Source organism: Neopelma chrysocephalum, unplaced genomic scaffold (genome assembly GCF_003984885.1).
Source record: "Neopelma chrysocephalum unplaced genomic scaffold, ASM398488v2 Primary Assembly neopelma1_91, whole genome shotgun sequence".
Classification (NCBI taxonomy): Eukaryota; Metazoa; Chordata; class Aves; order Passeriformes; family Pipridae; genus Neopelma; species Neopelma chrysocephalum.
In genome coordinates, this window is record NW_020897753.1 from 3,206,320 (window position 1) to 3,231,597 (window position 25,278).

General features: G+C 41.9%; 1 protein-coding gene across 2 annotated transcripts in view; it reads right to left on the reverse strand.

The window, feature by feature from the left end:
* PLCB1 (phospholipase C beta 1) overlaps positions 1-25,278 on the reverse strand; it is a 335,327-nt gene that overhangs the window by 56,562 nt on the left and 253,487 nt on the right. For both annotated transcript variants that reach the window (XM_027693456.1, XM_027693457.1), the window contains exons 17-30: positions 23,082-23,166; positions 21,928-22,052; positions 21,503-21,657; positions 19,670-19,834; positions 18,326-18,425; positions 16,129-16,233; positions 15,261-15,370; positions 10,172-10,304; positions 9,333-9,386; positions 7,715-7,934; positions 4,391-4,568; positions 2,492-2,568; positions 2,313-2,402; positions 81-138 (exon numbers count right to left, since the gene is read on the reverse strand). In XM_027693456.1, coding sequence (XP_027549257.1) covers positions 81-138; positions 2,313-2,402; positions 2,492-2,568; positions 4,391-4,568; positions 7,715-7,934; positions 9,333-9,386; positions 10,172-10,304; positions 15,261-15,370; positions 16,129-16,233; positions 18,326-18,425; positions 19,670-19,834; positions 21,503-21,657; positions 21,928-22,052; positions 23,082-23,166 — 1,655 coding nt within the window. The remainder of the gene's footprint in view (positions 1-80; positions 139-2,312; positions 2,403-2,491; positions 2,569-4,390; positions 4,569-7,714; positions 7,935-9,332; positions 9,387-10,171; positions 10,305-15,260; positions 15,371-16,128; positions 16,234-18,325; positions 18,426-19,669; positions 19,835-21,502; positions 21,658-21,927; positions 22,053-23,081; positions 23,167-25,278) is intronic.

Consider the following 25,278-nt stretch of genomic DNA (forward strand, 5'->3'; position numbering starts at 1 on the left):
CTGCAGTTTAATATCACCCAGAAGATGAAAGCTGACATTTTACCCCTATAAATGAAAAATAAACACATGGCCTGCCATACCCTCTTTATGTACTGCACCACCTCCTGGATGTAGGATCGGATCATTTCTGTCTTCTCTCTGGGGGGGGAGCAATCAACAAGTTATTGTGGTCAATAACATCACACACACGGATTTTAATCCCCTCACCTCTCTGTGATCTAATTAGGGCCATGTTGTGAATGTGGGGATCTGACTAATTAACTTTGGTGAGCTTCCTGTAGGTGCCCTTGTAACATCTTCACTGTAGGAAGGGCTCAGACTTCCCCATGCCCTGCACAACAACCCCCTGCTCTTCCTCAACAGGCTTTTCCCACAGGATAATACCACGTTTTCCAAGCGGTGGTGGTGTTCCAGATCGGCCTGGGAGCACACACAGCCATCAGCAGGCACACAGTGCCACGCTGTGGCACTTCATGGAGCAGAGAAACAGCCTCTGTCAGAGCAGGGACTGCTGGTGACAGCCAGGGACGGAGATCCCACGCAGAGCAGGGCACACGTGACTTGGGTCCCCACGGAAACTTGGAGGAAATACTTTAAAGTCATTGTGTGGGACAATTATTCGGAAACCATCGGTCAAAGGCTGAAGACAAGACATAAAAGCACACAGAATAACAATCTGTAGGTACTTCAGCTGACCAGTTTCAGGACAGAATTCTAAAACGGAATTGCCTCAGTCAAGATCAGCGAATGCTGTTCAGGTGGCACTAAAATCGTGTTGTTTTAGGCAGCTACACAAGCCCGGGGTGGACGAAAGAAAATTAGGTAAGAATCATTAATACAATGTATCATCTCTGTGCAAAATTCTTTCCCAAATCCGACTAAAAAGCTTCAGATAAACAACAGCTGAGCCAGAATAACTTGACTGGGATTCACCAGAAGGTCTTGCTGCTCCCTGCCCTGCTGCCAGCGTGAGGATCAGCTGTGTCACAGACAGAGGAAAGCTGAGTTTCCCATGTTGTCCCCATCTCACCCTTCCCAAAGGTTCTTTGAAAAGCCCGGTAAAGGAAAGCCCTTGGGAAGAACGAGAAAAAAAAATGAAGGGAAAACAAAAAAGAATTGCTACTTGTCTGTTCCTGAGCCTTTCTCACCGGTGTCCCATTAACCTCTCAGCAAATCATTTCCTACTGCCATTGATTTTTTACTGTTGTAACATTTCCGTAATGCCCAACTACCTTTTTCTAATACGAATTCCAGGCCCCCTGACCAGTTCTAACCATATTAAGTATTTCTCCCTCTTTTTCACAATCAATTATTCTCATTTTGTTTTTTTTTTTCCTTGGACGTTTATTAAAATCCTATAGCACTGATTCTTAAATCATCTGAAGCACTTCACCTCTTTCAGTGTTACCCAATACACAGATTGTCTGCTGAGAGGCTCCAAAACCTGGGTAACCCTTTTTACCTGTAGAAAATCAAACACAGTTGTGCCTTTGTTAGGTGGTAAAACCCAAACATTTCGGATTTTCTTTTTTGTTTTGTTTGTTCCTCTTGTATTTTTAACTGCCCTTAAATGCTACTAAAGTAAAGACTGGTCACAAGAATAACAGTGCAAGATAAAAAGGCTCCATTTTCTTTTTGAGCTACTTGCCAAAATGAATGAAGGAGGACAAGCAAACCTAGATGCTGTGCCCTTGGGAAGAATATAACCAACTTGCACAACTACAGTTTGCATTGTCTGGTGGTGCTTAAATGAAATTGATACTCCTGTCCTTGTTCAGTAAAACTGCACCCTCAGAGCTCAGCTTTCCTCTCTCTCTCCCACCCAAAGTGACACCATCACTGGAGGAGAATCACCAGCTGAACATCTGAGAGCAATTTTATCACAAAAGCAGAGTAAACCTAAAGTATGTTGTCGCTATTTCTTCTGGAGAGAAACTTTGAGTTAAGAAGAAAAGATAACTCAGGAATAAAAATCTAAGTGAAGGTGAAATCAAGCTCTGCAGGAGCTGAAGCCACTAAGTCTGGAATAAATGCTGGAATAACAGCATTTTGGGGGATTGCTCTGTCATGCCCCCACCCCACACACCAGCACCCCTGATGCTGACCCAGGCTCCCCTGCTCCCAGAGCAGGAGATTAGATTAGTGCCAGGAAATGGAATTAGTATCAGTGGAAGTCAGGACTCCACTGCTCTGGTGAGGTCTGACTAAAGGCTGCCTTCTGTTTAGAATGGAGACCTTCCTCTGATTTTCCAGTTGGGAAAACTCTGGCCTCCTCATAACCTACAAGGATACGGATCCAGGGATATACTTACTCTTCCATTTGATTTTTATCCTTGGACTTTGCTTCTGTGATCTTCTCCTGCCTCTTCTTGTCCATTTTTTTCTTCAGTTCTTTCTTTTCTCTGAAGCATAAAAAACAAAGGCAAGTTCAAAACGTATCTAAACAAACCCCCAAGGAGCAGCAATCAATGGAGAGGGGAACAGCACTTACTTTTCACATGTTTCTTTTAGTTTCTTTAGTTGACTGTTCTGACACTCCTCTGCTACATCTGTCAGCTTCTGAATAAGCTAAAAAAAAAAATCCCAAGAAACAAAAATGTGTATTTGCAGCTAAATATTACACAGGCATCCAAGTTTCCTCAAAAGTCTGCAGCAGAAAGTGTTACGCCATTCCCAGATTAATTCCCAGAGATCCAAAGCCAGTCAACATTCTTATCAGTGTAAACACATTATTAACTGGTGGAGTTCAGCCAGGCTGGTGTGTGCCCGACTTCCCCAGAAACTACTGCTTCTCTGTGCATCCAGGTGGTTCAGTTTCCCCACATTAAAATGTAAAACCAAAATATGTGTTGTGGATTTTACCTCTGCCAGGGATTGAAACGCCCGTGATAATTCAGAGATGGTCACAGACTGAACTTGCACAACACAAATTACAAACTGAATTCCCGTGTCACTGAATAGCCAAGAAGCACAGACGAGCATAACCTGTATTTTGACAGCAGAATTGTGGACTCAAAAGGATCTGAGTGGCTGGTTTGGAATCTGCTGCTCAGTGCTGGGTCCCACCTCATTTATGCTGAAACCCCAAAGCAAGTCCCAGCCCTGTGGTGGGGATGCTGATGGGAGAGGACACAGGGACAGGGCTTGTGTGAGACTTCAATGAACACAGAATAGAGTGGGAAATTGGACCAATTTGGTTTAATCACCCCCCTAGTTAAAGTTTGGTTCTGTAAGACAAACCCTCTCAGGTTGATGAGCCAGGAATGTACAATAATAATAGCTGGTCTGATCCAGCTTTTCATTCCTTAGATAAAAGAATAAAGGTACTGACAATAGGTTCAACTCTAAAAGAAAGACATGAGAGGGAATCTCTCAGCTGCAAGGCAGATTTTAATTGGAATATTAACTCCTGCACAGTTCAGAGGGAAAACTGTCTGAGAGTTCTGTGCTAAAATATGAATTTAGTCGGACACTGTGTGCCTGGATAATGCCAAAAATGTGATTTTGCTTTTGAGAAAGATCATTTCCCATTCTGGAAAGAGAAATGAGTTACCTTACAATGTAAGCCCAACTATGTGGGTCCAAAATGGTTCATTTTTATAAAACTTTAAATCTCTTAGCTGCAGCCCCCAACTGTTACTGGAATTTGTGCAAAGGCCTTGCTGAGACATATCCACACACGTCACTCCTCTGATCTGCTCTTTTTGGACGTCAGGGCAGAGCAGACAGATCACTTCACCCAACAGTACTGAGGCAAAACATCAGGTAATTGAAAAAACTGCGAGAGGATTGATTGTCTGGAGTTAAGAAACAGTTTGCACTCTCATAACACCCGTCAAAAGTATTCTCTTCTGCCTAAGAATATCCACTAGCATCAGCTGCCATCTGCCCAAGCTCCTCTATTTCAGCTCAGAGGGCCTATGATCCTGCTGTAGTTGTCAGCCAAACTCCAGCTGTAAAAACACAAGCTGACTTGGACTAATGGACACAAAACATTTCTTCACCATGTACAGATTATGTCCTGCATCCCCTCAGAGCATTCATCTGCAACAGGAACACTCCTTGGCACGACTCTCTGTCCTGGGGAACGTTTGAATCTCTTCTCATTTATTTATTTTCATGGTGTTTCAATATATTTTCCAGCTAATCCTGCCTCCTTGTGCGTTGTACAAAAAACAGGATCATCATCCAAAAGCTGCAGCAAACTGAGACTTATGTAACTAGAGGTAGTAACAACCCTGTTGCCTTTCTGCCTTCCATGCAAAGCCTTCCAAGCTGCTGGAAGTGTTAGTGGCAAAGTGACACAAGGAGGCTCCATGTCATTCCGGCGTGCTGTCTTCACTGCCCGCCCCGAGCTGGCTGAGGGAAAGCAGAGCCACGACAAACGTACCAGTTTGATGTGCTCTCGTTTCTGGTACTTCTCACTGTAATACTGCTCCTGCCGCAGGTTCAGCAGCTGCTGCTGTTGCTTCTCCTTCAGCTCCACGAGCTTCTGGGTCATCTCAGAGTCCAGTGCAGCCAATTCCTGCTCAATGGTTGAACTGTGGTCTGGGCTGCCCGTCTCAGACCTGCAAAGGCACACACACCCCCCCCGAGGTTTCAGTCACAAGGCATGGACACTCCGCCTCACTTACACTTGTTTTTAAGGCTAACGTTTATAAATATCCCATTAATAATTTCCTCAGCACCACAAGATAAGTGATTTTAGCTGCCATAAGTCCAATAATTTAATCTTTTAGGGAAAAAACAGTATTAGCAGTTTATTAACAGGATGGCTATTGCTTTTAAACCTCACTTTACTGACCCACCATGGTGCTGTCAACCAGATCTAGTATAAATTAGCTATACTGCCAAGATTTCCCATAAACAGATGCTCATGGAACTTGTTTATCCACTTCCAGTCACGTAAGCTGAACTTCAAAGCTGCACAGCCCTCAGCAGAAACGGTGAATGCAAAGTATTTTGGAAACTGAGTCATCCTTGCCTGCACTCACAGCAATAAATTTAAAAGCCCAACTTTACATCTGCACTTACAAAACGCTTAAAATGGCAGGAACATCCCTTTTTTTTGGTATTTTGTCCCCCCTTCAGGAAATGCCATGCATAGCACGCACAGAGGAAAGGGCTCCATGGATTTGCTGCCTTTGGAAGGGAAGTGAACACCCCGATGGGGAGCAAAGCTCAGACGGGCAACACACGGGAGCAAAGGAACAACACGTCAAGGAAGCTAAAAAGCAACACTAAGGAACAGTTTGGGTGTATTTTACTCTTCCTTAAGACACAAGGAAGGGTGGATGTAACCGTGAAAGAAGACGTGAGGACACTAAACTGCTCAAGTGAAAAACAAGCAGCAAAACCAGTATCACTCTCAGACCAGCACTAAACCAAACCCAAGGAAAATATATGAAAAACTAAGATTATGCTGTGTCCCTGCTCTGCTGCTGTGTTTGCTGCCGTGCTCAGGTGTTAAATCAGTTGCCTGGGAAACGTCAGAACAGCGCAGGAGATGGACAAAACAACAAAACCTTGAACAGAGGGGGCTGACACCGGGAGAAAAATGAGTTTGCTACTCAGAAATGTGCAGGGATTACAATGCAGAGAACTTGCCACACTGGCTGCCTCTCTCCTCTCTCCCAGGTTCGAGTGTGCAGCTGCTGTCAATTAAGAGTGGCTCCAACTGAAATAATGGGAATCTGCTTCCATCGGCCCGAGGACACAAATCCCAAGGTAGCCTCGTTTTATTTCTTGTATTTTTATTGTATTTGAATATTCTGCTAAGAGGTTAAGTGGTGTCAGTGTGATAGGTGAGGGGAATTTAAATATTACAGAGCCAGAAGACAGCATTAATGAATATGACAATCAGTGTATTATTCCATTACACATTTTAAAGCTGACATTCCTCTTGCATATTTGGGAAAAAGAATTAAGGCCTATTTCTAAACCCTGGCTCAAATACTGTTTTTTTACAAGACACGATCGTTAAAGGGACTTCAGAACAACACCAACAAAACACTTGTGCATGTGGATAAATAAATATTTCAGACTTCCTGCAGACATTGAGTTTACTGAATCTGGGCTCAATTTTAGACAAGGGCATGAAGCACAGATTGCTTCTGAGCAGAGACAACACATTTTTATGGCTGTCTGATACAGGGACTCCTGATGAAGTAGTGATTTATACTTTGCAGTTACAGGCAAATACCTTCAGTAATAATTTAAAATGATACAAATCGCCTTTTTCCTTGGGATGCAGGATTCCATTAGAAGGCTGCTGCCTGAGATAAAATGTACTTGCAGGTTTGAAACCCCCTACAAATGTATTCCTGCCTTTTTAAAATGTAACCTCCGGTTTTTTAACCTTCAGACTTCTCTCTATTTGCCCATAAAACTTCAGGTCTCTGAAACTCCTGTGACAGCTCCACGGACTGGAACTGCAGGGTTTTACTGCCTGATATCAGGAATGATTTATGGTCAGATCATAACACAGCAAAATAAACCCCAAACAAAACAAATCCTTTTTTGCTCGAAGATAAACAAGTCATTGTATTTATTCGGTTTGATATTCTGCTTAAACGTGAACAGAATATGGTAGAGAAAACAGAAACATGACGTTGTTTTGTCTGTCACGCACTCTGATGACAGAAAACACAGCAGATCAAACACCCCTGTGCCTGCAGTTGACAACCAGTCATTAAGGGAGTTTATTAAACTCAAGTGTAGAACATGGAAGCCTGAAAACTGGCAACAGTTAAGGCCAGCTGAATGTAGATATATTATGAGTGTCAAGCTCTTATTAAGCCCAATGACATTCTGTCATCAGTAGAGCTTAAATGAATAAGCTCCTGCCTAGGGACAAGTTATGGCCTGAATCCCAGTCACTTACATTTAGAGGGACTATCAACAAGCTTGGCAGCCAGACCATGCTTGCAGCTTTTTTCTCTGATGATCTCCTACCAAAAAGTATCAGTAATTTTTTTTTTATTCAATGTCTTCGTACTTAAGAACTGCAGCCATATCAGCTTCATGTAAAAGTTAAAGGACTTCTGTGCTTATCTAATTACTTTAAAAAATAAATGATGTTAAAACAAGAATGATGCACCAGTGGGAGAAATAAAAATTCAATTGCAAGAGTATCAGACACCGATTGGATCTATGTGTATGCATGTTTGCCAGGAGTTAAGAATTGAACTTTATTAATATACAGTTCCTTATCATAGGAACAAGGCAATAATTGTGTGAAGATTAGTAAGTCATTACAGTCTTTGTAATTCAAACTGAAAATGATAAATACAACCCTCATTTTTTACTATTACCTAAACAAAAAATACAAAAATTGTATCAAAACACACAAAGGGACAGGGTGATGCAAGGCTTGGAAAAAGAGAGAGCACAGAAGGAGTGTGCACGCAGAAGCAAAGCCAAGCAGTCATTAAAAGATTCCCCAAGTGTTCTGGATCAATCATGATTTAAATGGTAGTCAGATCTTAATAACCTTCAGGTGTTTCTTTTCTCTAATTCTACATCTGATGCCCTCTATCATGAGTTTTTTTCAAGGCTCTCACTTGGAGACAATGCTCTCATCCCCATTAACTAGGGATCTTGCTGCTTTTGATTTTTTTCTGTGCTCTAATGTCACCTCCATTTATTGGCTACTAGAAAAGAAGACTTGAGTAAAGACCTCTACTACCAAGATCAGGAAAGCTGCTTAACATACCTTTTCTTGCTGTCTCTTTTTGCTGTTTTTTCTAAAACTGCTCTTCTCCTCAGATAGTCATTTTGGATTTCGTTATACTTTGCAGTGTGCTCTTTGATGAGGTCGGTGGTTTTCTTGTGGTGCCTCTTCACAAGGTCCTTCATTTCCTTGTAGTGCTTCTTCTGAAGCTTAACAAAAGCCTTCTGTTGTTTCAGCTCCTCAATAGTCTGTGCTTCCACTTCTACAATGACAATAACAAAAGCCACTTTAATTTTCTAACAATGCACGATTTCAATCAGTGAAGCCAGGAATGAAACAAAGCCTGTTCACTGTGGGTAAATTAAATGATAGCATGAACTAACTGAGTAGATTTACCTGCAAATAAGGTAACTAGACTGAAAACACTGTGGCAAATTTATTTGATATGAGTAAGAAGAGAGATGAAAATTAAGAACACCAAGAAGTGTAGCAAAATAAAATCCTTCTGCTTTCTTTCCTCAACCCCTTTCAGATGCTGAAGATTTTCATCAGCCCAACATATAAAAATGTGATCTTACATAGATATGACCACAGGTCCTTTTTGTACCCACTGTCCCAACACTTCAGGTCTCCCTTCCCTCTGGATGGGCCCTGTTAACATGCTGATGCCTAAACTCCCCTCACTCTCCTGTCCTCCTGCCTTGACCTGGGCACTGGCTGGAGGCATCTGTCCCAGTATTCCCACGGAATCTCGGGAGAGACTTCCCTTCTCTTGGTGGAGACTCTGCCTCAGAAGAGTTAGAGTGCCCTGGCTGCCAGTCCAGCCAAGGACTGGTGGCTGAACGCTGAGCTCACCCCAAAGCAGAATTCAAAACCACAATGGGCCTGAAGGAATGATGATTTCCATGATCTGGGGTCACAGCTCTGGAAAAGGCAGGCTGAAGATCCCTCCCCAGACAGCAGATGGATTGTGGGAGGCCAGCAGGTGCTCCCACGCTCCAGGCCAGGCTCTTTCTACTGCACGTGAGGGAGACTGAGTAAGAGGCAACCAACACACAGAATATCACATCTTACCTGTTTTCCACACCTAAATGTAGGTCTGCACAGGATTTGGGCATGGAGCGGGTTCTAATGTAGAAGAACAACTATAAAATCAACTGATTTATGAGATTTGCAATCTAAACTAACTCCAAGCTGGAGGACACGGCTCCCAGTTGAACCGTAGGCCCCATGTAACTGGCAGGCCAGTTTGCTCAGTGAAATGGTAATTTTCAGCTTTGCAGGAGCACTGGAAACACTGCAAGGCTAATGAAGATAAAATGGTTTCACTCCTATTCACTATATTCAGGAAAAATTTAGCTCCTGTTCTCAGAATAATGCTGGTCTTTCGTCTGCATTAGATGGTACCTTGGTGCTTGTGAAACTACAACAATGGGATATTTTTAAAAAATTCCCTGTTGGCACCCAATCTCATGGAATGTGCTCAAACATTAATAACTTCAAATCTGAGGAAGAAAACATGGCACGTACATTTTCTAGGAGTTACTGCAGTTCTAATCACTCAAAGAAATGCCTAAGCCAGGGGGCCTATTCCATAAAAAACCTGTTTTCCTGACAAAAAAGCATGTCATTCATGCAGTGTGACCCGTGCATTTATTACCTGTGAGGACACTCTGAATAAGATCTTCTGTCTTGGCAGGTGCTTTCACCGAACCTGGAGGTAAAAGAGATGAGTAGTTCTAATTCTTTTACAACAACAGCCATTATTGTGCTGCTTGACTGGGTGTCAGAACATGGCAGGTGACACAGGACACACACTGACATGGGCATTTATTAACCATTCGAGAAAGCACACCTTGAGCTGGACAACAACATAACCCTGGGAAGGAACACGAAAAGGTGACCTTCCAAAAACCCACCTGAGCTTTGTTGGTTTATTTATAAGGGGAATGCCACCGAACTCCCTCACAGGAGTCATTTCAGTGGCACCAGGCTGACAGTGCGACTGCCCTGCATTACGAGGTCAGTGCAAAATCTCTGCACACAAGGAGGATCCAGCTCCTTGGAAGTCAGTCAGACTAAGCCTGTGCAGACTGCAGTCATAAAATTACAAACACTGTGGTTTGACAAGCATTTGTTACAGGACGTATGTCCACAGAAAACACAGATAAGTACCTAAGACTGTTTTTGTGTGTGTGGACCAAGATGTAATTATGTGTATAAACTGGGCAGATTTGTAAAAACAATTCCAAGAGATTTCTGCACTTGCAACAACAATGACAACAACAAAACCCTAGCACATTTTCTTCCTTGTAATGAAGTTCAGTTTCACCACAAAAGCAACGCTTAAATAGAAGATATTTGTGTATCTGAAGAAGACTAGCCCTAACAGCAAAGTGGTGAGAAAGCTTCTACCTATTTTATCCAACCAAACCAAACACACACAACTCCCCTTTGTTCTTTAAACACAAAGCACTTGTAAAATTTTAATTTTTTTACCTGGTGCTGGTTGGCTGTGGACAACCTGAGTTGCTGGTTTCGGTGTAAGAGAGGCTGTGTAATTCACTCCATTCTCTGCTGGTGTTGGCCTTGGTTCACTGTTAGCTTCAGATGGTGCATCTCCGTGGTCAATCTGAAAATATATAATGATTTTCATTATTCTCCCCAACCAATGGGCTTAACTGCAAGTCTACTTTATGCTCCTTTAAAATTCTGTAAATGTTACATCTAAAAATCATCCTAAAAGAAAACAACGAAAAAAGATATCTTTAAGAGCCATAGTAACCCAGGTGGCTCGTTTCTGCAGGGTAGATTTCAAGAAGAAATAGAGCATGTTTTATTCTGAAAAAGTATTTTAAGTGGATATAACTCATCAGGGACATTGTTCAGTACAGTATACATCAGCTGCACCAGATGTGAAACCCGTATTTTATTGAAAAGCACTGTTCTCTGCCATAAAATCTTTCTAGAAATAATGTGGGTGCTGGCATGAAAATGCTGCTCAAATCCCTGCTGTGAACAAAACGTGTGCACAAAATTACTTTTAAATTTCATAGATAGACACAGCACTATCATTAATCACCACTCTTCCAGAACAGAGACATACTTCTGATTCCCAAGATCCTACATTCTTGTAATTACACTCCAAGGATAATATGTAAACAGTACCTCCATCCTGCTGCATGAACACATCTGTGGTATCCAAATATTTAAGCATTTTCCACAATCTTTTTCTTCTCTCCAGTCTCCTCAAGGCTCAGGCTTTCAGTACCACACACTGATCATCTCACAGTTTTCCTTGGGAGCACGAGGTTTTAAGCAAGCCCCCAGCGCTGAGCGAACAGAAGGTCATTCAAAGCAATTCCTATTTGGAAATGGCCAGGCCCTGCTTCCTGCTGTCCCTGCGAGGGGCCAGTTGCCATGGTGTCCTCGGGGCAGTTCTGGACTTGTTCCCTCAGCTGCTTCCATTCCACTCTTTGATGGTAATCACGTTGCATGCAGAGGCAGGATACCACAGTTGTTGTTTTTCCTCCCCCCCCCGCCCCGTGACCACTCCACACTTTGCAAAATATCAGCCTGCACTGCATCAACAGAGGTAAAATGCATTTTGATCTCACTGCTCCTGCTGCTGGTTCCCTTCAGCCTGGCCCTGACAACACACTGTGTGTTGCAAAATAATTTCTGTCTCAACAGCTGATTTCTACCAAAATTACAGGAGAGACAAGTGATACAATTGAAATCCAGTGCCAACAACTTCATTTATATCAAGCAGGAATAACTGCAGTAAGATATGGAAAAACATGGCCCAGCCAACATTTATGACAGAGGAAGTGTGACTGGCAAAAGCTGTAGCTGTGACAAACACACACAGACATGGTTATCCCCCTTAATTCTCCTTAAAATGCTCCTCACAGGCTGCAATTCATTAGTTTAATAAAATCAATACTTAGATCATCAACATTTAATGCAAATAAAGCTGGAATTCCTGACTTCCGGCAGGTCTGTGCCCCAAAAGTCACTGCATGGGGAAAGTGGGTATTTTCTTTTTTGGAGACTAGGTTTGTATGTGCTGCAAAATGCTGCATCACAGCTTGTTGAGAAACTATTAATGCAGCCTGTCAGTTTTGGACATGAAACAGCTGTTTTCAGAAACCAAAGCAGAAACGTGAGACACGATCACCAAGTGAATAAAGAGTAATTTTCACTACATCAAGCAGTCTAATCTCATCAAAAAGCACTTTCTCTTCTCATAATTCATCACTCAGAATGCCAAAGTAAACATGATTTTTCTTTGGTGGAGAATATTTCAGGCTCTTTTTAAAACATGACGTAATCGAGGCCTTTTAATTTATACTCTCAATATTCTCAGAAGTTGGTTTCCATTTCACACGTTGCCATGTCCTTTGCAATACTTAGTAAATATATATAAATATAAATATATATGTATTTACTTAGTAAATATACTTAGTGTATTTACTAAGTAGGAAGAAACATACCCATGTGCATCGATACGGTCTATTTTTATTTCTACAGACAGAAGGAGCTGTATTCCCAACGTACTGGGATTGAGGGGGGGCAGTTCTTAAGCCAGTTTGCCTCCATCCTCTTTGGCAAAGCATAACCCAGTGTAAGCAGCTCTCTGTAAGAAGTGTCAGATCAACTTAATTTCCATTACTGTACCTCGGTGTGATCGTTATGACTTGTAAAATTGTGCCTGAATTTTCAATTTAAACAGTGCTATCGGATGTGCAAAGTGCAGCTGCTCTCCTAGAGATGTTTTGTTGTTTGCTGCCCCTATCAAAATAATTTTATTTAACCAAAAAAGCTGAATGGCCTCATCTGATTTATACCCAGGCATGCAAAACAACAGCTTCCATTTCAACGCTGTTTTATGGGCATAAACAACAGGTCAGACACATTAATGAGCCAGGAAGGCCTCCTGACTCCAACTCTGTGGTGGGAATTAACAGGCAGGCCCAGGGACATTTCACCAACAGGCACAGCCAAAGTGCATTTTACTCTGTCTGGCTTTTCCCAGGCCCCTACACACTTCTGCTCCCGTGGCTGTGGGGGTGGAAATGTACAAGCCAGTTACATCAAACTACTTTAGGCTGGGATTAACTCTTCCCAATGAAATTTCTTTGGATTATTCCTCCTGTCTGTAAAGGACAGTAGGCAGGGGAAGACAAGACCACCTATATGCTCCGAAAGATTTACAAATTATTCAGATAAATACAGTTTAAGGTGCAAAACCCACGGTGCAGGTATTAACATGCTTCCATTCTCCAAGAACAGCTGTTCCAAGGCCAGGCTGGAAAGCAAGAACTGACCAGAAAGGTAGAATTCCTGTTACACTTAATGCTGGAAAATTCACAAAGAAATACAGAAAAGATGCTGGAACTTCTCTAAGTTCTTCAGCATTCTTTGTTTCTGTAATTACACTGATTATCAACAGGCAGTGTAACATGAAGCCTAAAGAAAGGCTGATTTACTTGTTCAAAACAACTCACTATTAAGTAGCTTATTTGACTACTGCTCTGCAAGGAGCCTGAGGAACTTCCTTCAGAGTTTGAGGTTTAAAGTTCTAGATAGCAAACCAAAAAACCCCTTAGTTTTCCTCTGACAGCTGCAAGAGCCCAGCTCAGGGGAAGCAAAGAGATGTGGGGAGGTGGAATCTGTGCTAGGAGACAGCACAGCTTTGCACACCATCATTTGTAGTGTGTAAATTTGCAACTGGACATTGGAAAAGTGAATACAGGTGCACTTATGGGTACTTTTCTGGCAAGCACACCTGGGTTTGTTCAGGTATGTTGCCAGTGAATGCACTTGCAATTATTAACCAGTGTGATTGTCATGGGCCAGTGTAAGTGAAGAAAACAGCCAGCCCAGATGAAGCAAATGTTACCATCACAAAAAATTGTGAGGTAATTCACCATTTCCAAGTTCAGATTGGCTGCATATCTTACCCAGGATGTGCCTCTATAAATAGAAGGTAACAGTGGTGAACTCAGGTTGCCACTTGAAGCAGCATTTTTGTACCTGTCCCTGGATACTGCAGCCAACTCAAACCACTCCCCATTTTTAGCAAATGCACCACCACAATCACTTCAGTTTTCTTTTACAGCATACAGCTGCTACCCCAAAACAGCTCCTTCAGGAGCTCCCAAGCTCCCTGACACACAGTAGTACTACAAGTCATCTTTCCTTCTTCCTATTTGCTGTAGAAGATAGTTTATGGCAGAATGTTTCCAACTAACAAATAAGCCTGTACACACCAGGAAAATCTGTAGGTTTTCAAAAGTAAAAATGACCTCTAAGGTATTGAAAAGATTATGTTAAAAAAAACCTCTTTGCTATTAATATAGAATCTCATGTGTAGAGTGTCCTAGATAAATGTCTAAGATACTACTGAGCATTTCACAGTGTCCTCATTCAGCAGAACTTGTGACACTGCACAAAGAGTAAATTGTTGGCCACTGAATTGCAATGACTTTCACTCATCTGGTCTGCTTTGGGAATGTATTCTTGGTTACAAAATCTAGTTCAGTGAGGTTCTGTGCATCTGAGAATTGAAGAAGACAGGCACCAGAGCTGAGGGCAGCTTAGGATTACAAAGCATTTCTCCATCTTCACTAGACACCTGCACCAAGTGCCTTTTGATTCACACAGTGAACATCTGACACAAGCAATGTTTGAAAGGCAAAGCTGATATTTTCAAACACTAGAAGATGTCCCAGTGACAATGTCTGGGACAGAGAGAACACCTGAATGTGTACAGAGTTCATCAGATCCAAAGCTGAACTGTCAGGATTCTCAGTTATGCTCAGAGTAACATCTGTGCATTTGTATGCACACCTTCAATTATACACAAAAACAGGTTTACAGGTCAGTCTGTAGGTAACCACATTACCCAAACAGATACCTAACAACTGGAACTGTGGCTCCCACAGCTTTCAGCTAAGCTACAACAGGCCTGAACATTTATTGACTATGGTCTCCTCCTCCCTCTTCATCACTCTTTCTAACATCTATGAAGGGTTGGACCAGTTGAACTCCAGAGGCTCCTTCCCACCTAAATAACTGTGTAATCATCCTCTGTCTCTTTAGGACACGTTTGCTTGCAGTGAATACAGAGAGAAATGATAATCTGAGCTACACTAATGTTTCTCTACAGAGTAAGCTCTCCAGAATCAGTCTGAAATTCTGTACAATTTGTAATATTTTCAGGAAAGGCCACTGACACAGAGTTGAGTATTCTGTAAGGGGAACCAGCATTACATGGCAAAACAACTTGTAATGACTTACAAAGATTTCAGTTAGTACATAACAGAGTTGTGCAGCATACACGCAATACGGCTTTTCATCTTCTTTACCTCTGAACAGCAGTTTTCCTCAGTGCACAGCATGCTGCCTTCAGTGACACCACACACACGGGCAAAGCTCCTTGGCTGTGGTGTTACCTGACTCTCATTCTACAGGAGAACTTCACATACCATTTCCAAGGCTTTTCAATATTTGTCCTTCTAAGCAAAACAGGTGCTTTCAAATACTGCAGCGTAACTTTCAGAGGCTCAGAAACCTCCCTTACCTCTTTCTTTACCTCCTCCTCATCTTCCAGAGTCAGTGCAGCCAGTTGCTTGGCTCTCTGCTCCATCAAGTTTACGTATCTGATTGGATTGGATAAGGCCTCAATCACATCTAGAAATAAGGCAAATACTTGAGTTTCAAAGCCCTCGTGTTATGGTTCCAGTGCTCCTCAGGGTTTAAGAAAGAGGTAGTATTTTCCACACAAGTTTGCTGCTGATAGATACTCCCAGGACCCAGAAAGAGCAGTTGAGGGGAGGACATCACCATGTACAAATACAAACCCTCCTTGATTTTGTGCTTGGGTCTCATGGATGTGCATTTTCTGCAGTCTTTTTATTATACATTTTTGAAGCTTACAGCATCAGCCCATTAGGATCCTGCTTCACACGAGGCACAGAGAGGTAAAAAGTTCTGTAAAAGTTCTATGGTTTAAAAAAACTGAAATAGCTACACAGAACACTGTTTTTCACTGGAGATGGTCTTTCACAGTATGGCATTTAAACCTACCCTTGTTTACAGCCAATGCCAAAATACAATTCTCTACCTTAAGCACGGCTCTTTGCTTAGGGAACAATTACACCCCAGTGTGTCGTGCAAGCAAAGTTTCATTTGTGTTCCAATGGCAGATGCCCGGGGTATTTCCTCCTTTAGAGTCTGCTGAAAATAAAAGAGTTGGCCCTAATCCCAAACCTCAGGCAAGTCCCTGTAAATCAGGCCATCTCCTGCCAGTGATGAGACAGAATGATCCATCAGATGCAGGCCTTTATTCACAGGACTGTTATCCCAATCTGGCAAGTCCTCTACACCACATGTATTTTGTGTTTCAATTAACCTTTATATTCCCCAGTAGGAAAATGTCACCGAATTACCTGCATAAGTATCAGGTACATAGTCTTTGACCTCTATGTACACAAAGAGGGCTGGCAGTGTCAAAGGCTGGTTCCTCTCATTCCTCAAACAGATGTAGTGATAGCCTGCAAAATAAAGAGACAGCCAGTTCAGAGCATAAACCCTTCCACAGGCATTTCCAATGTAATTGTGTTATCATTTGTTATCTATAGTGTGGCTCCAACTAAGCAACCAACTCCAGGGACTTCTGGAAGGGAAAGATTTACCTGAAGGGTTTCAGACAGAAGTTCACAGACACAGGACTCTTGGATAGGCACATGATACTGTCTTTTAAAATCATATTTTCCCTTTATTTTTACATACGTGAATAATGCTGAAAATTGTAATTTATTTAATTTTTTATGCATTCTCTTTTATTACCTTTGTCTGGATGTTTTTTAGTTTCATAGCTCTTTCTCAATTTTCAGGAGTCTTCCATCAAGTTAACTCCCCAAAATGCCTCCCTGTACATTCAGACACATTATTGACAGTTTAAAGACAGTGATGGAAGTGCACAGGAATGGGAGAGAAGGAATTCCAGCCCCACCAAACTCACACAGCATTGCAGTGCTGCAAAGCTGCACCCTCTGCCTCACAAATTGGTGTCTCTCCCACCATGCCTGAGGCTGCTCTCCTAAGGCATGGATTGGGAGCTGCACACGTGGGCAGTGTCAGGATACGAGTCATGAGCAGGATGCATTTATCTGGGGGAATCTTGGCTGATAGGAACAACTCCCTCTCCAAGTAACAGTTAAATCCTTGCTTTGGGAATATTGGTAACTCTGTGGCTTTGTGTGACAGTATCATACAGTTTTCAACAGCATCTCAGCAAAGAGAGAAATTACACACTACAAAGAGTTCTCAGTTCTCTCAACCTCCTCCAACAAATTTTCAGTATTTAAATAAACTAACCCCAACATGCTGCTCTCCATCACATGGTGTAAACTAATGATTAGTCAAAAGGACAGAAAATAGGCCTGTGGGTAACAGCTCTCAGAAGTCCTTTGCATGATTTCACACAGTGGTCTTTGTTCCAAGGAGCAAAAGCTTAAAACCAGGTCCAGGATTCGGTGATGTGATGAATGGACTCTGTGCTGCACGTGGGGCAAGGCCCTACGAGAGGGGACCCGTGGCCAGAGCTCACTTTTACCACAGGGGGGAAATCCCTCTCATCCCCCTTCTCCTCCCCAGTCACCCATCTTCCTCTGGAGCTCGGCAGGTCCCCCATGAGGCAGTTATAGCCACTGAGCCAGCAGAAAATGCAGCTGGGGTAAAACAGCTTTCTGCTGGATTGATAAACTGAGTTGGCTCATGAAAAACGTGTGGAGATTCTTCTTCAGGAATAATATGGACAACTGTAAGATACAGGGACAGGTGAGTTTTGTGCTGCTGCTGGGACTGACTAGATAAGGTACAGATAGAGATATTCTTCCTTTTGCAGTGTGAGTGAAGCTGGAAGCATGTTTATGGCCCATATGCTTGCCCTAATTTAGTTTCTTCCCCTCACTGGAAAAGCTGGCACTGAATTTGAACACTCCTCTTGCTCAAACTGCCAATGTCACTGCATCCTTCTGAAAAAGGATCTCTAACAAGGCTCTGGCCTGGAAAACAAGGGCTGAGCTGTCGCACAAGACAATTCCCATTTAAGTGGCCACTAATTATAACAGAAATAATAATATAATTTAGAAGAGACCACTAATGATATTTTTCTTTTAATTTTCAGTATGAAGATGAAAGTATTTTTGGGTTGATTTAAAGGTGTTACAGAGATACAACAGCTTGCATATAGGTCAGTCTTTGCATGAGTGTAGAAATTACGTGAGAGGAGCATACTTTACTTTGCTTTAATTCCCAGCCATCTCCTATTCTCACAAAGATGGCATCAAAATTGGCTGTTGCTGCCCTCTTTCCTCTTAAAAGTGTACAGTTGCACTGTTTAGGATAAAGCTGTCCAGCATGAAGTTGATGTACTGGAGACAAGTAAGTACCAACCATGCCTCTGATGATTTAATTCCATTGGTTTTCCTGGATTTAAATTTCTGGTGAAATATGGTATTTTTCTTTTTCAAAGCTGAGACAGGTTATTCAAATAACAAGTCTGATTTACAGCAGTTGAGGTTCTGCCTTGCTGTTTCTCTTCATTCCACAATGTCTGTCTCAATGGAGAAATAGCTTTACCTGGTCGAATTGCTGAGACCGGTAATATCCGATGACCAATAAACTTCCCTCCTTCTTCATACACTGCCAGCCTCAAACATGCCAGGGAAGGTAAAACCACCTAGACAAGAATCAGAAAAGGTCACTAAACCATCCTACTAAGCTAGGGATCTTTACCACTACTTGAAAAATTGTGTAGCATAATCCATCTCATTTTCTTACTTACATAGAAATACACATATTTTAAAATTGGGCATAAATATGCCTTTATTTTTTTCAGAATATATGCCATTGAGAGAAAAGAAAAGAAAAAAGCAACAATCCAAACCTCAGAGCTTCTCTAATTTATTTTTAACATTACTAAAAATAGTAGCTTATGCCTCCCCGAGCACAGAAGCAGTCAGGCACGATCGTTAACTAAATAGAGAAACCAAGTACACTAATTAGAAGTTCATTGCAGAAGAAAAATGCTAGTGATGTTTCCAAACTTGAGCTCTGGCAGGCTGCCAAAGGGAAGTCATTCAGAAGGCCAAATATCCAGGGAAAGGAGCCCTACTCCTTAGAAAGCAGTGCTGCAAGTACCCACAATATAAACATCTCTGTGAACTGCATTTGCTGGGAGAAATATGAAATAAATTGTTTTACACACACCTGGACTCAGGAGATAGACAGACAGATACAGATATAGATATACACACACTTAATCAGGGTGGTCAATAAGCAAAAGCCAGAGATTCTGTTCAAATTTTGGCTTCAGGTGGATTGCAGAGCACAATAAGACATTCGCCTTGCACAGTCCTAAAACATGCTCAGTATTTTCTGCTCCTTTAAAGTTTAGAGAATTATGTCTGAGTGATACTGTTCAAATTGCATGAGCAGCTCAGAAGGTTATGTCTCAAGTGGATGGGATTTATGTGGTTTCCTCACCTGGGCTGTATTTATCCAGCACAATCCAGTGCTGAGCACAGACAGCAGATTGCTTTGGCTCAGCCAGCAGGTCACTAGGGCTGTATCTACATTGTCCAGCTCCCAGGTTACCAGGAGGGCTGCTCAGCCAAGGCAAAATGCCACGACCATTCAGCTGAGCTGCTGCTGGGATCTGTGTGTGCTGATCCCATCACCACATCTGCTGCTTCCAGCTGCGCCAGGGAAACAACCAAGGTGACCTCAAACTCGCTTATTTTAGCAGTCGCTGGCACAACCAGAGAAGCCAAAGTTCAGCAAAAGTGGTTAACAACAAACAGTTCAAGAAGTAACTATTCAGAATCTCTTCCTCTTCTTTCTAACAAGTGCAAAGTTTCAGTAAACCATGGACAGAGATAAAAAAAGCAAAATGCCCTTTTGGGAAGCAAGTGCTACACTGACCTTCTTAAACACTATGGCTTCCTCCTCCCAGACAGGATTAACTGCATTGCCTTGAGAGGTCTTGGTCTTCAGAGCTTTTCTTCTGGTGTCCACAGGCAGGCCAAACATGTCCACTTCTACGTAGGTACCGACTTTTTTATCAGACAGAAACTGGCCTGAAATTATCTGAAGCCAAAACAAAGGAGGATCGTTAAGAGACCACTTTGGTGGATTAGGAAATGAGTGGCTGAAATGCAGATGGATAATTCCCATTAGTGATCAGATAGTATGCATTCAAAATAAAACCAAAACAAAGCTAAACCCACAACAAACAGAAAAAAAACCAAACCCACTGTTTCATCGCAGACACAGAAAAACAACTTGTGAGGCCTGGTTTCCTGTGACCCCGTGGTCCTGAATTCCCCTATGAGCTATAATGTGGTTGGGATCATGCTGCTGCCCTTCCCTCAGCAGGAATACTCATTTGGATCTCATCCTCAATCCGGCTGCCTAGTTCCACAACACGGTATCTTCGAGAACTCCTAAGTTCTATCAACAGGTTCAAAAAATGCTGGGGAAAAAAAAAGTGGTATAGACAGCAGAGAGATTACAGCTGTGAGGGAGAAAAAAAAATTCAGAAGTTGATATTCTAAGAAAGGCCCTTCACAGAGGGTGAGGAGTTTTACTATGAAAGAAGGGTCTGCAATTTATTCAGGAAGCTGAGGAGGCACAGGGGTGTGTAGCAGCATCACTGTACCTTAACAAACTGAGGCTTGCCTAAAGTAAATCTTAATCCATTCTCAGCTGTATCTTGTATGAGCACTGACATTATAACCAGCAGAGCCTTCCCTGAGCAGGCAGGAGCAGCAGACATCTCTCCTGGATGCTCATTCCTGCTAAAAACTCTGTGCATCTCCTAATAGCTATTGAATGACTTCCACCTCCATTTACTATAATTGCAGAAGAAAGTGCCTCTAAACCCCCAGGAGGGCACTGAAAGCTCCCGTGATTACAGGTCACCACAAAAGGTCATCCCACACATCCTCTTTTTTTACTGTGCATGTCATCACATTATTCCTTTATTCACCTCCCTCCCAGCATGGCTCTGCTCCTGCCTGCAGCCTGAGAGGAAATGCTTGTTTGCTCCCAGTGAAAACAGGAGGGTATTTTGCAGGTGGATTCCAAATTACAGACACTGTTCTAATGGACAAGTCCATTAAAGGAGTAGCAGGACTTGAGAAAGTTGATGGTTTTATAACTGGAGATAGACAGAGCATCAATTTGTCACCCTGTCATAGCCAACTCAATCTATCCCCCTAAATATTCATGTGAGCAGTTCTCAGTTTGCAGGCTCCTGGCAGTCCTTGAACTTCATTAGAGGTCCTTCAAAAGAAAAGCAAGTTGGCAATGAATTGCAGCTGACATTTATGGGGTTCCACAGTTCTGCTGGAGAACTTTCAGAGAACCACAAAAATGTATTTACACTAAACACTGTGGTGTTCCAGCTATTCCAGTCCAACCTCCCACTTCACAACAGCGTGTTTTAAATCCAGCCCTTTGTTACTGAAAACACAGCCCAACTGCTCTTAAATCCATTGCCTTCCCAATTTTGTGATGCTGTGACTCTGTAATTACTTCTGTGGAAAAGAATACATACAATAAAAATGCATTTATTTACCCTACAACATGAAATGTGAGGCAGAATATAAAAATTACATGTCACTCCATGAAATTAAATGTATTTTATTTTCTTTACTTAGTATAGCTATTTGCTAGGTCACTGCACAACAGAAATATAAATATATTTATGCTCTAACATTTCCATGGGAGTATTTTCACCAGCTTTGTACATACCTTGACAGACAAGGTGTTGGCTACTATTCCATCCACTATACCTTCAGTAAATGGATCAAAGTGTTTGTCTGGTCTTCTCATGAACTCTGGCTTTAACCTGTACCCACTTTTGCCATTGTACTCATACATTCCCATGTTTATTTGCATAGACAAATCTAGGTGTTAAAAATATTGATAAGAATTAAGTTCTGGATAGATAATAATTCAAAAAAGCAATAAAATAACAACAATTACTGTAATTTCACACTGACTGTAACATGAACAGTAAAAATCTGTGTTAAAAATGTTAATTAGCAGCTCTATAGTATAATTCAATCACTGGATACCTTTAGATGCATAAAAGCCTTTCCTAACTATGAATCAGAAACTGTATCAAAGAACTGGACACGTACAGGTTTCGAAATGCAGAGAACAGCACGGCTTACCTACAGTTTGGAAGTTGAGAGCAACCATTTGGCAGCCAGCATTCCAAAAGACCTGTGGCATGTAGTTGGAAGAATCCACACGTGTTCCCTTGGGGTAAATTCGGCTCAGCTGCATTTTGTTGTATCTAAATGGCGAGTAGTTAAGACACAGTACACATGACAAAAACCACTCTGCAGGGAGGTGTGACTGCAGTGTGAAGTGCAGGTGTTCCTTAGGGAATGGCAGTGGGTTCCTTATTGGATTTCTGCAACCATAAGGCTTTCCAGAGGGCCACAATTTTGTAGGAGATATGATAAATACAGGACAGTTAAAGGTGCTGTTTGGTCCTGTATAAAAGATCACGTTCATAAAATTCCATTTATCATTATGGTTTCTAATTTGGGATTTTCCTAAGGTTACAATTATAGAAGCCAGTTAGCTGTATAAACAGGGAATCTTCCTCTGAAGCAGGGAGAGATGTTCAGTTAGAAAAGTGGTTTTTCTGGAATGAGCATTGGAATTGGCCTCTGTATAGAGACAGAAATGATGAGTGCACAAGTTGTATAAATCTCTGAGATGAGAACATGCTGCAGGTTATCTGTGGAAGTAGCTTCCCATGAATCTTCTTTGAGGCACTATTTTATCCTGATCGTTCTTTCTAAACTGCAGCCACGGTGAGAGATATTGAGAAACATCAAAAGGTCTAAACAGAAACGTTCCTTAGCTTTCCTTTAGAAGACATTAAAAAAACACAAAAAAACAACTATGTGGCAATAAACCAGCTCAGAGTTCTCAGAAGTAGAGGTATGATGGGAAAGCAAGCACCTTGCAGAAAAAGAAGTCAGCCACATTTTGACAATTTGCTCGCCATAACTTGTATCACTTCATACAGGATGATAAATTTAACAATGACAATACAAAGAATCAGGTCTTCAATATGTAGTTTATGCCTATTCCCTCTAGTCCTAGCCCGCAGCACAAGGACTCATGACAATTTTTAAATTAGCTCATCAGAACTCAGGCCAATTAATTCATTTAGAAAGACAGTCAAATCTACAAATTTCATTTATGTTCCCTATTTCCCCAGCTCCTGTTTCCAAATTTCAATAAAGCTCTGTAACAGATCTCAGACACAGAGAGACTTAGAAAGCAGCTTTCTGAAAGTCAAGGATACTCCACGAATTCCACAGGAGACTTCGTCAGCTGCTCCAGCCCTTTGGTTTCCACAAAGGAAGACATTTCAAAACTTTTGTTGCGCTCTGGAAGTTCAAAGGGGAGATAAAACCAGGGACACGTCAGAGCAGGAATTGTGTGCGACACCTGAGCTTCTCCTAAGCATTTAAGTCAGTAGGACTAACTATTAATTTGTGTATCATTTGTTACTCACCTTTGGCTGATGTGGGCACAGCCTTTCAATGTACCCAAGCACCACGGGCAGCAGGGAGCCTAAGGCAAGACCCTTCTAAGCTTTTTCCTTTACACCTTTCTACAGAAGGTAGGAAGTCCTGTAAATCAACAGCTTCCCATTTCATCCCAATCAGCTGTGTATGTTGCCTAAAAGGGGCTACAGCACTGGAGGTCACATCCACTGGTTACCTCAGCACTGGCCTCTTTAAAAACGAGGGAATGTGGGCCTGTGCTGGAGTAAGATCTCTCTAGCCTCATCACTTCATTGAAAGCCAACAACAAGACAGAGAAAACTGGCCTCATGGAGTTTTAGAAGGAATTGTGCTGCAGCAATCCAGGGATGGCCAGGAGGCCAGCCTGGCCAGTTTCTTGGAGTCAAACTGTGAAGCTGCAGGAAGGTGATAAAACTGAACAAAAGCACTTGTCTTGTAGAGAGAAGCAGGACAGAAACAGGTGGGCACTTTCCTCACAGGAAGCCAAAAAGGAAGCAGTGGATCCAAAGAAATGAAGAATTGGATAGTTTGGGCCAACGTGAGAGAAAAATGTGCTGCTAGCCCGTGAGCTACAAACCATTCTCAGGGTATGCTGGAGTCAGAGCACAAACATGGTGTTTCAAAAGGGATTCTCTCCCTCTAGGGGAGCAGAGACTGGGACTTCATTGTGGTCCCTATTTCTAAATAGCAGCCATCATGCTACTGCTTTTATTCATAGCTGTTATCTCCTAATGGTGAAAGATTCCTGTGGTTCCCTAGAGGTGCTCTCCTACCACTCCCTCTTCCTTTCCAACACACAATATCCTCTCTTTCTCCAGACTGTTCCAGCCAGCTCAATTCCATCTCAGCTCTCATAAACACACTGAGATTATTCTTATTCCAGCTTTCCCCTTACTGATGGGACAGCACTAACCACACACACACATACACTGCATTTATTCCATTTAGAACAGAGGTGTTGAATTTGTTATATTATTAAACTCTTATCTCTCAGCCTTATCTTAAAGTAGAGCATCTGTAGGAAACCAGAACTGGTATATGTTAAAGGATTCAGTTACGAACTGTCCAGGGCTTAATCAAACTCCTAATTAAAATAAGAACAATTATTCCCTTGTAATAGCTGGAGAGAATTAAGGAACCTGCCCTTTGAAGAAAAGACTGTGCAGGACAGACATTTCTCTCTATTGATAGATGCTTATACCATGCTATCTTGTCAGGAGGAAGTCACTACAGAGTGAACAAAAAACTCATTGAAAAACTGTCTGAAAAACACGGAAAAATACAGTTCCAGCTACTTGCTGTCAGAGAGAGGGGAACATTTCTAGTGAGGGCAATCAGGGGACTGGTTGATCCATGGCTATTCAATATTTCTGTTAACAAGTTAGATGCAAGACCAGAAAATGCACTTTTAAAATGTGGGAGTGATGGAAGCAGTGAGGTGCTGTGGAGGCCAGGATCACAAATCCCAACCAATTCTGAATTAGAAAATATTAAAATAGAAAAATGCTGTAACAATGAAACAATGAAACTGTATAAAAGACCAGTATGGATCTTGACACTTCTGGATCTCTTACATTCGAAGTCAAGTAAACAAAAGTAAAATTTCTGGGAAAGAACTGGATAGGCAGCAAACTAAGAAACAGTCCTAATCTAATTCCTTTTTTACTCAGCTCATCCTCACTGAATTTAATGAAGATCCAGCAGTGAGTCCAGGCCAGGACTAAGACTAGAACCCACAAGTCATGCTTTAACCAGCCAGCAACATTTACCACCAAAGGCCTCTGCTTTAATGAACAGGCCACGTGTTCCACATAATGATTTTTTCTGACAGAGACACCAGAAATTTAATTCCTTAATATTATTAGTTCACAGACACAGTATGATTGATCAAAAATCACATCAAAACTTAGGATAAAAATCTGGACAGCAGCATCTCTCTACAAAACACAAAATTTGGAAAGGCACAGGCAT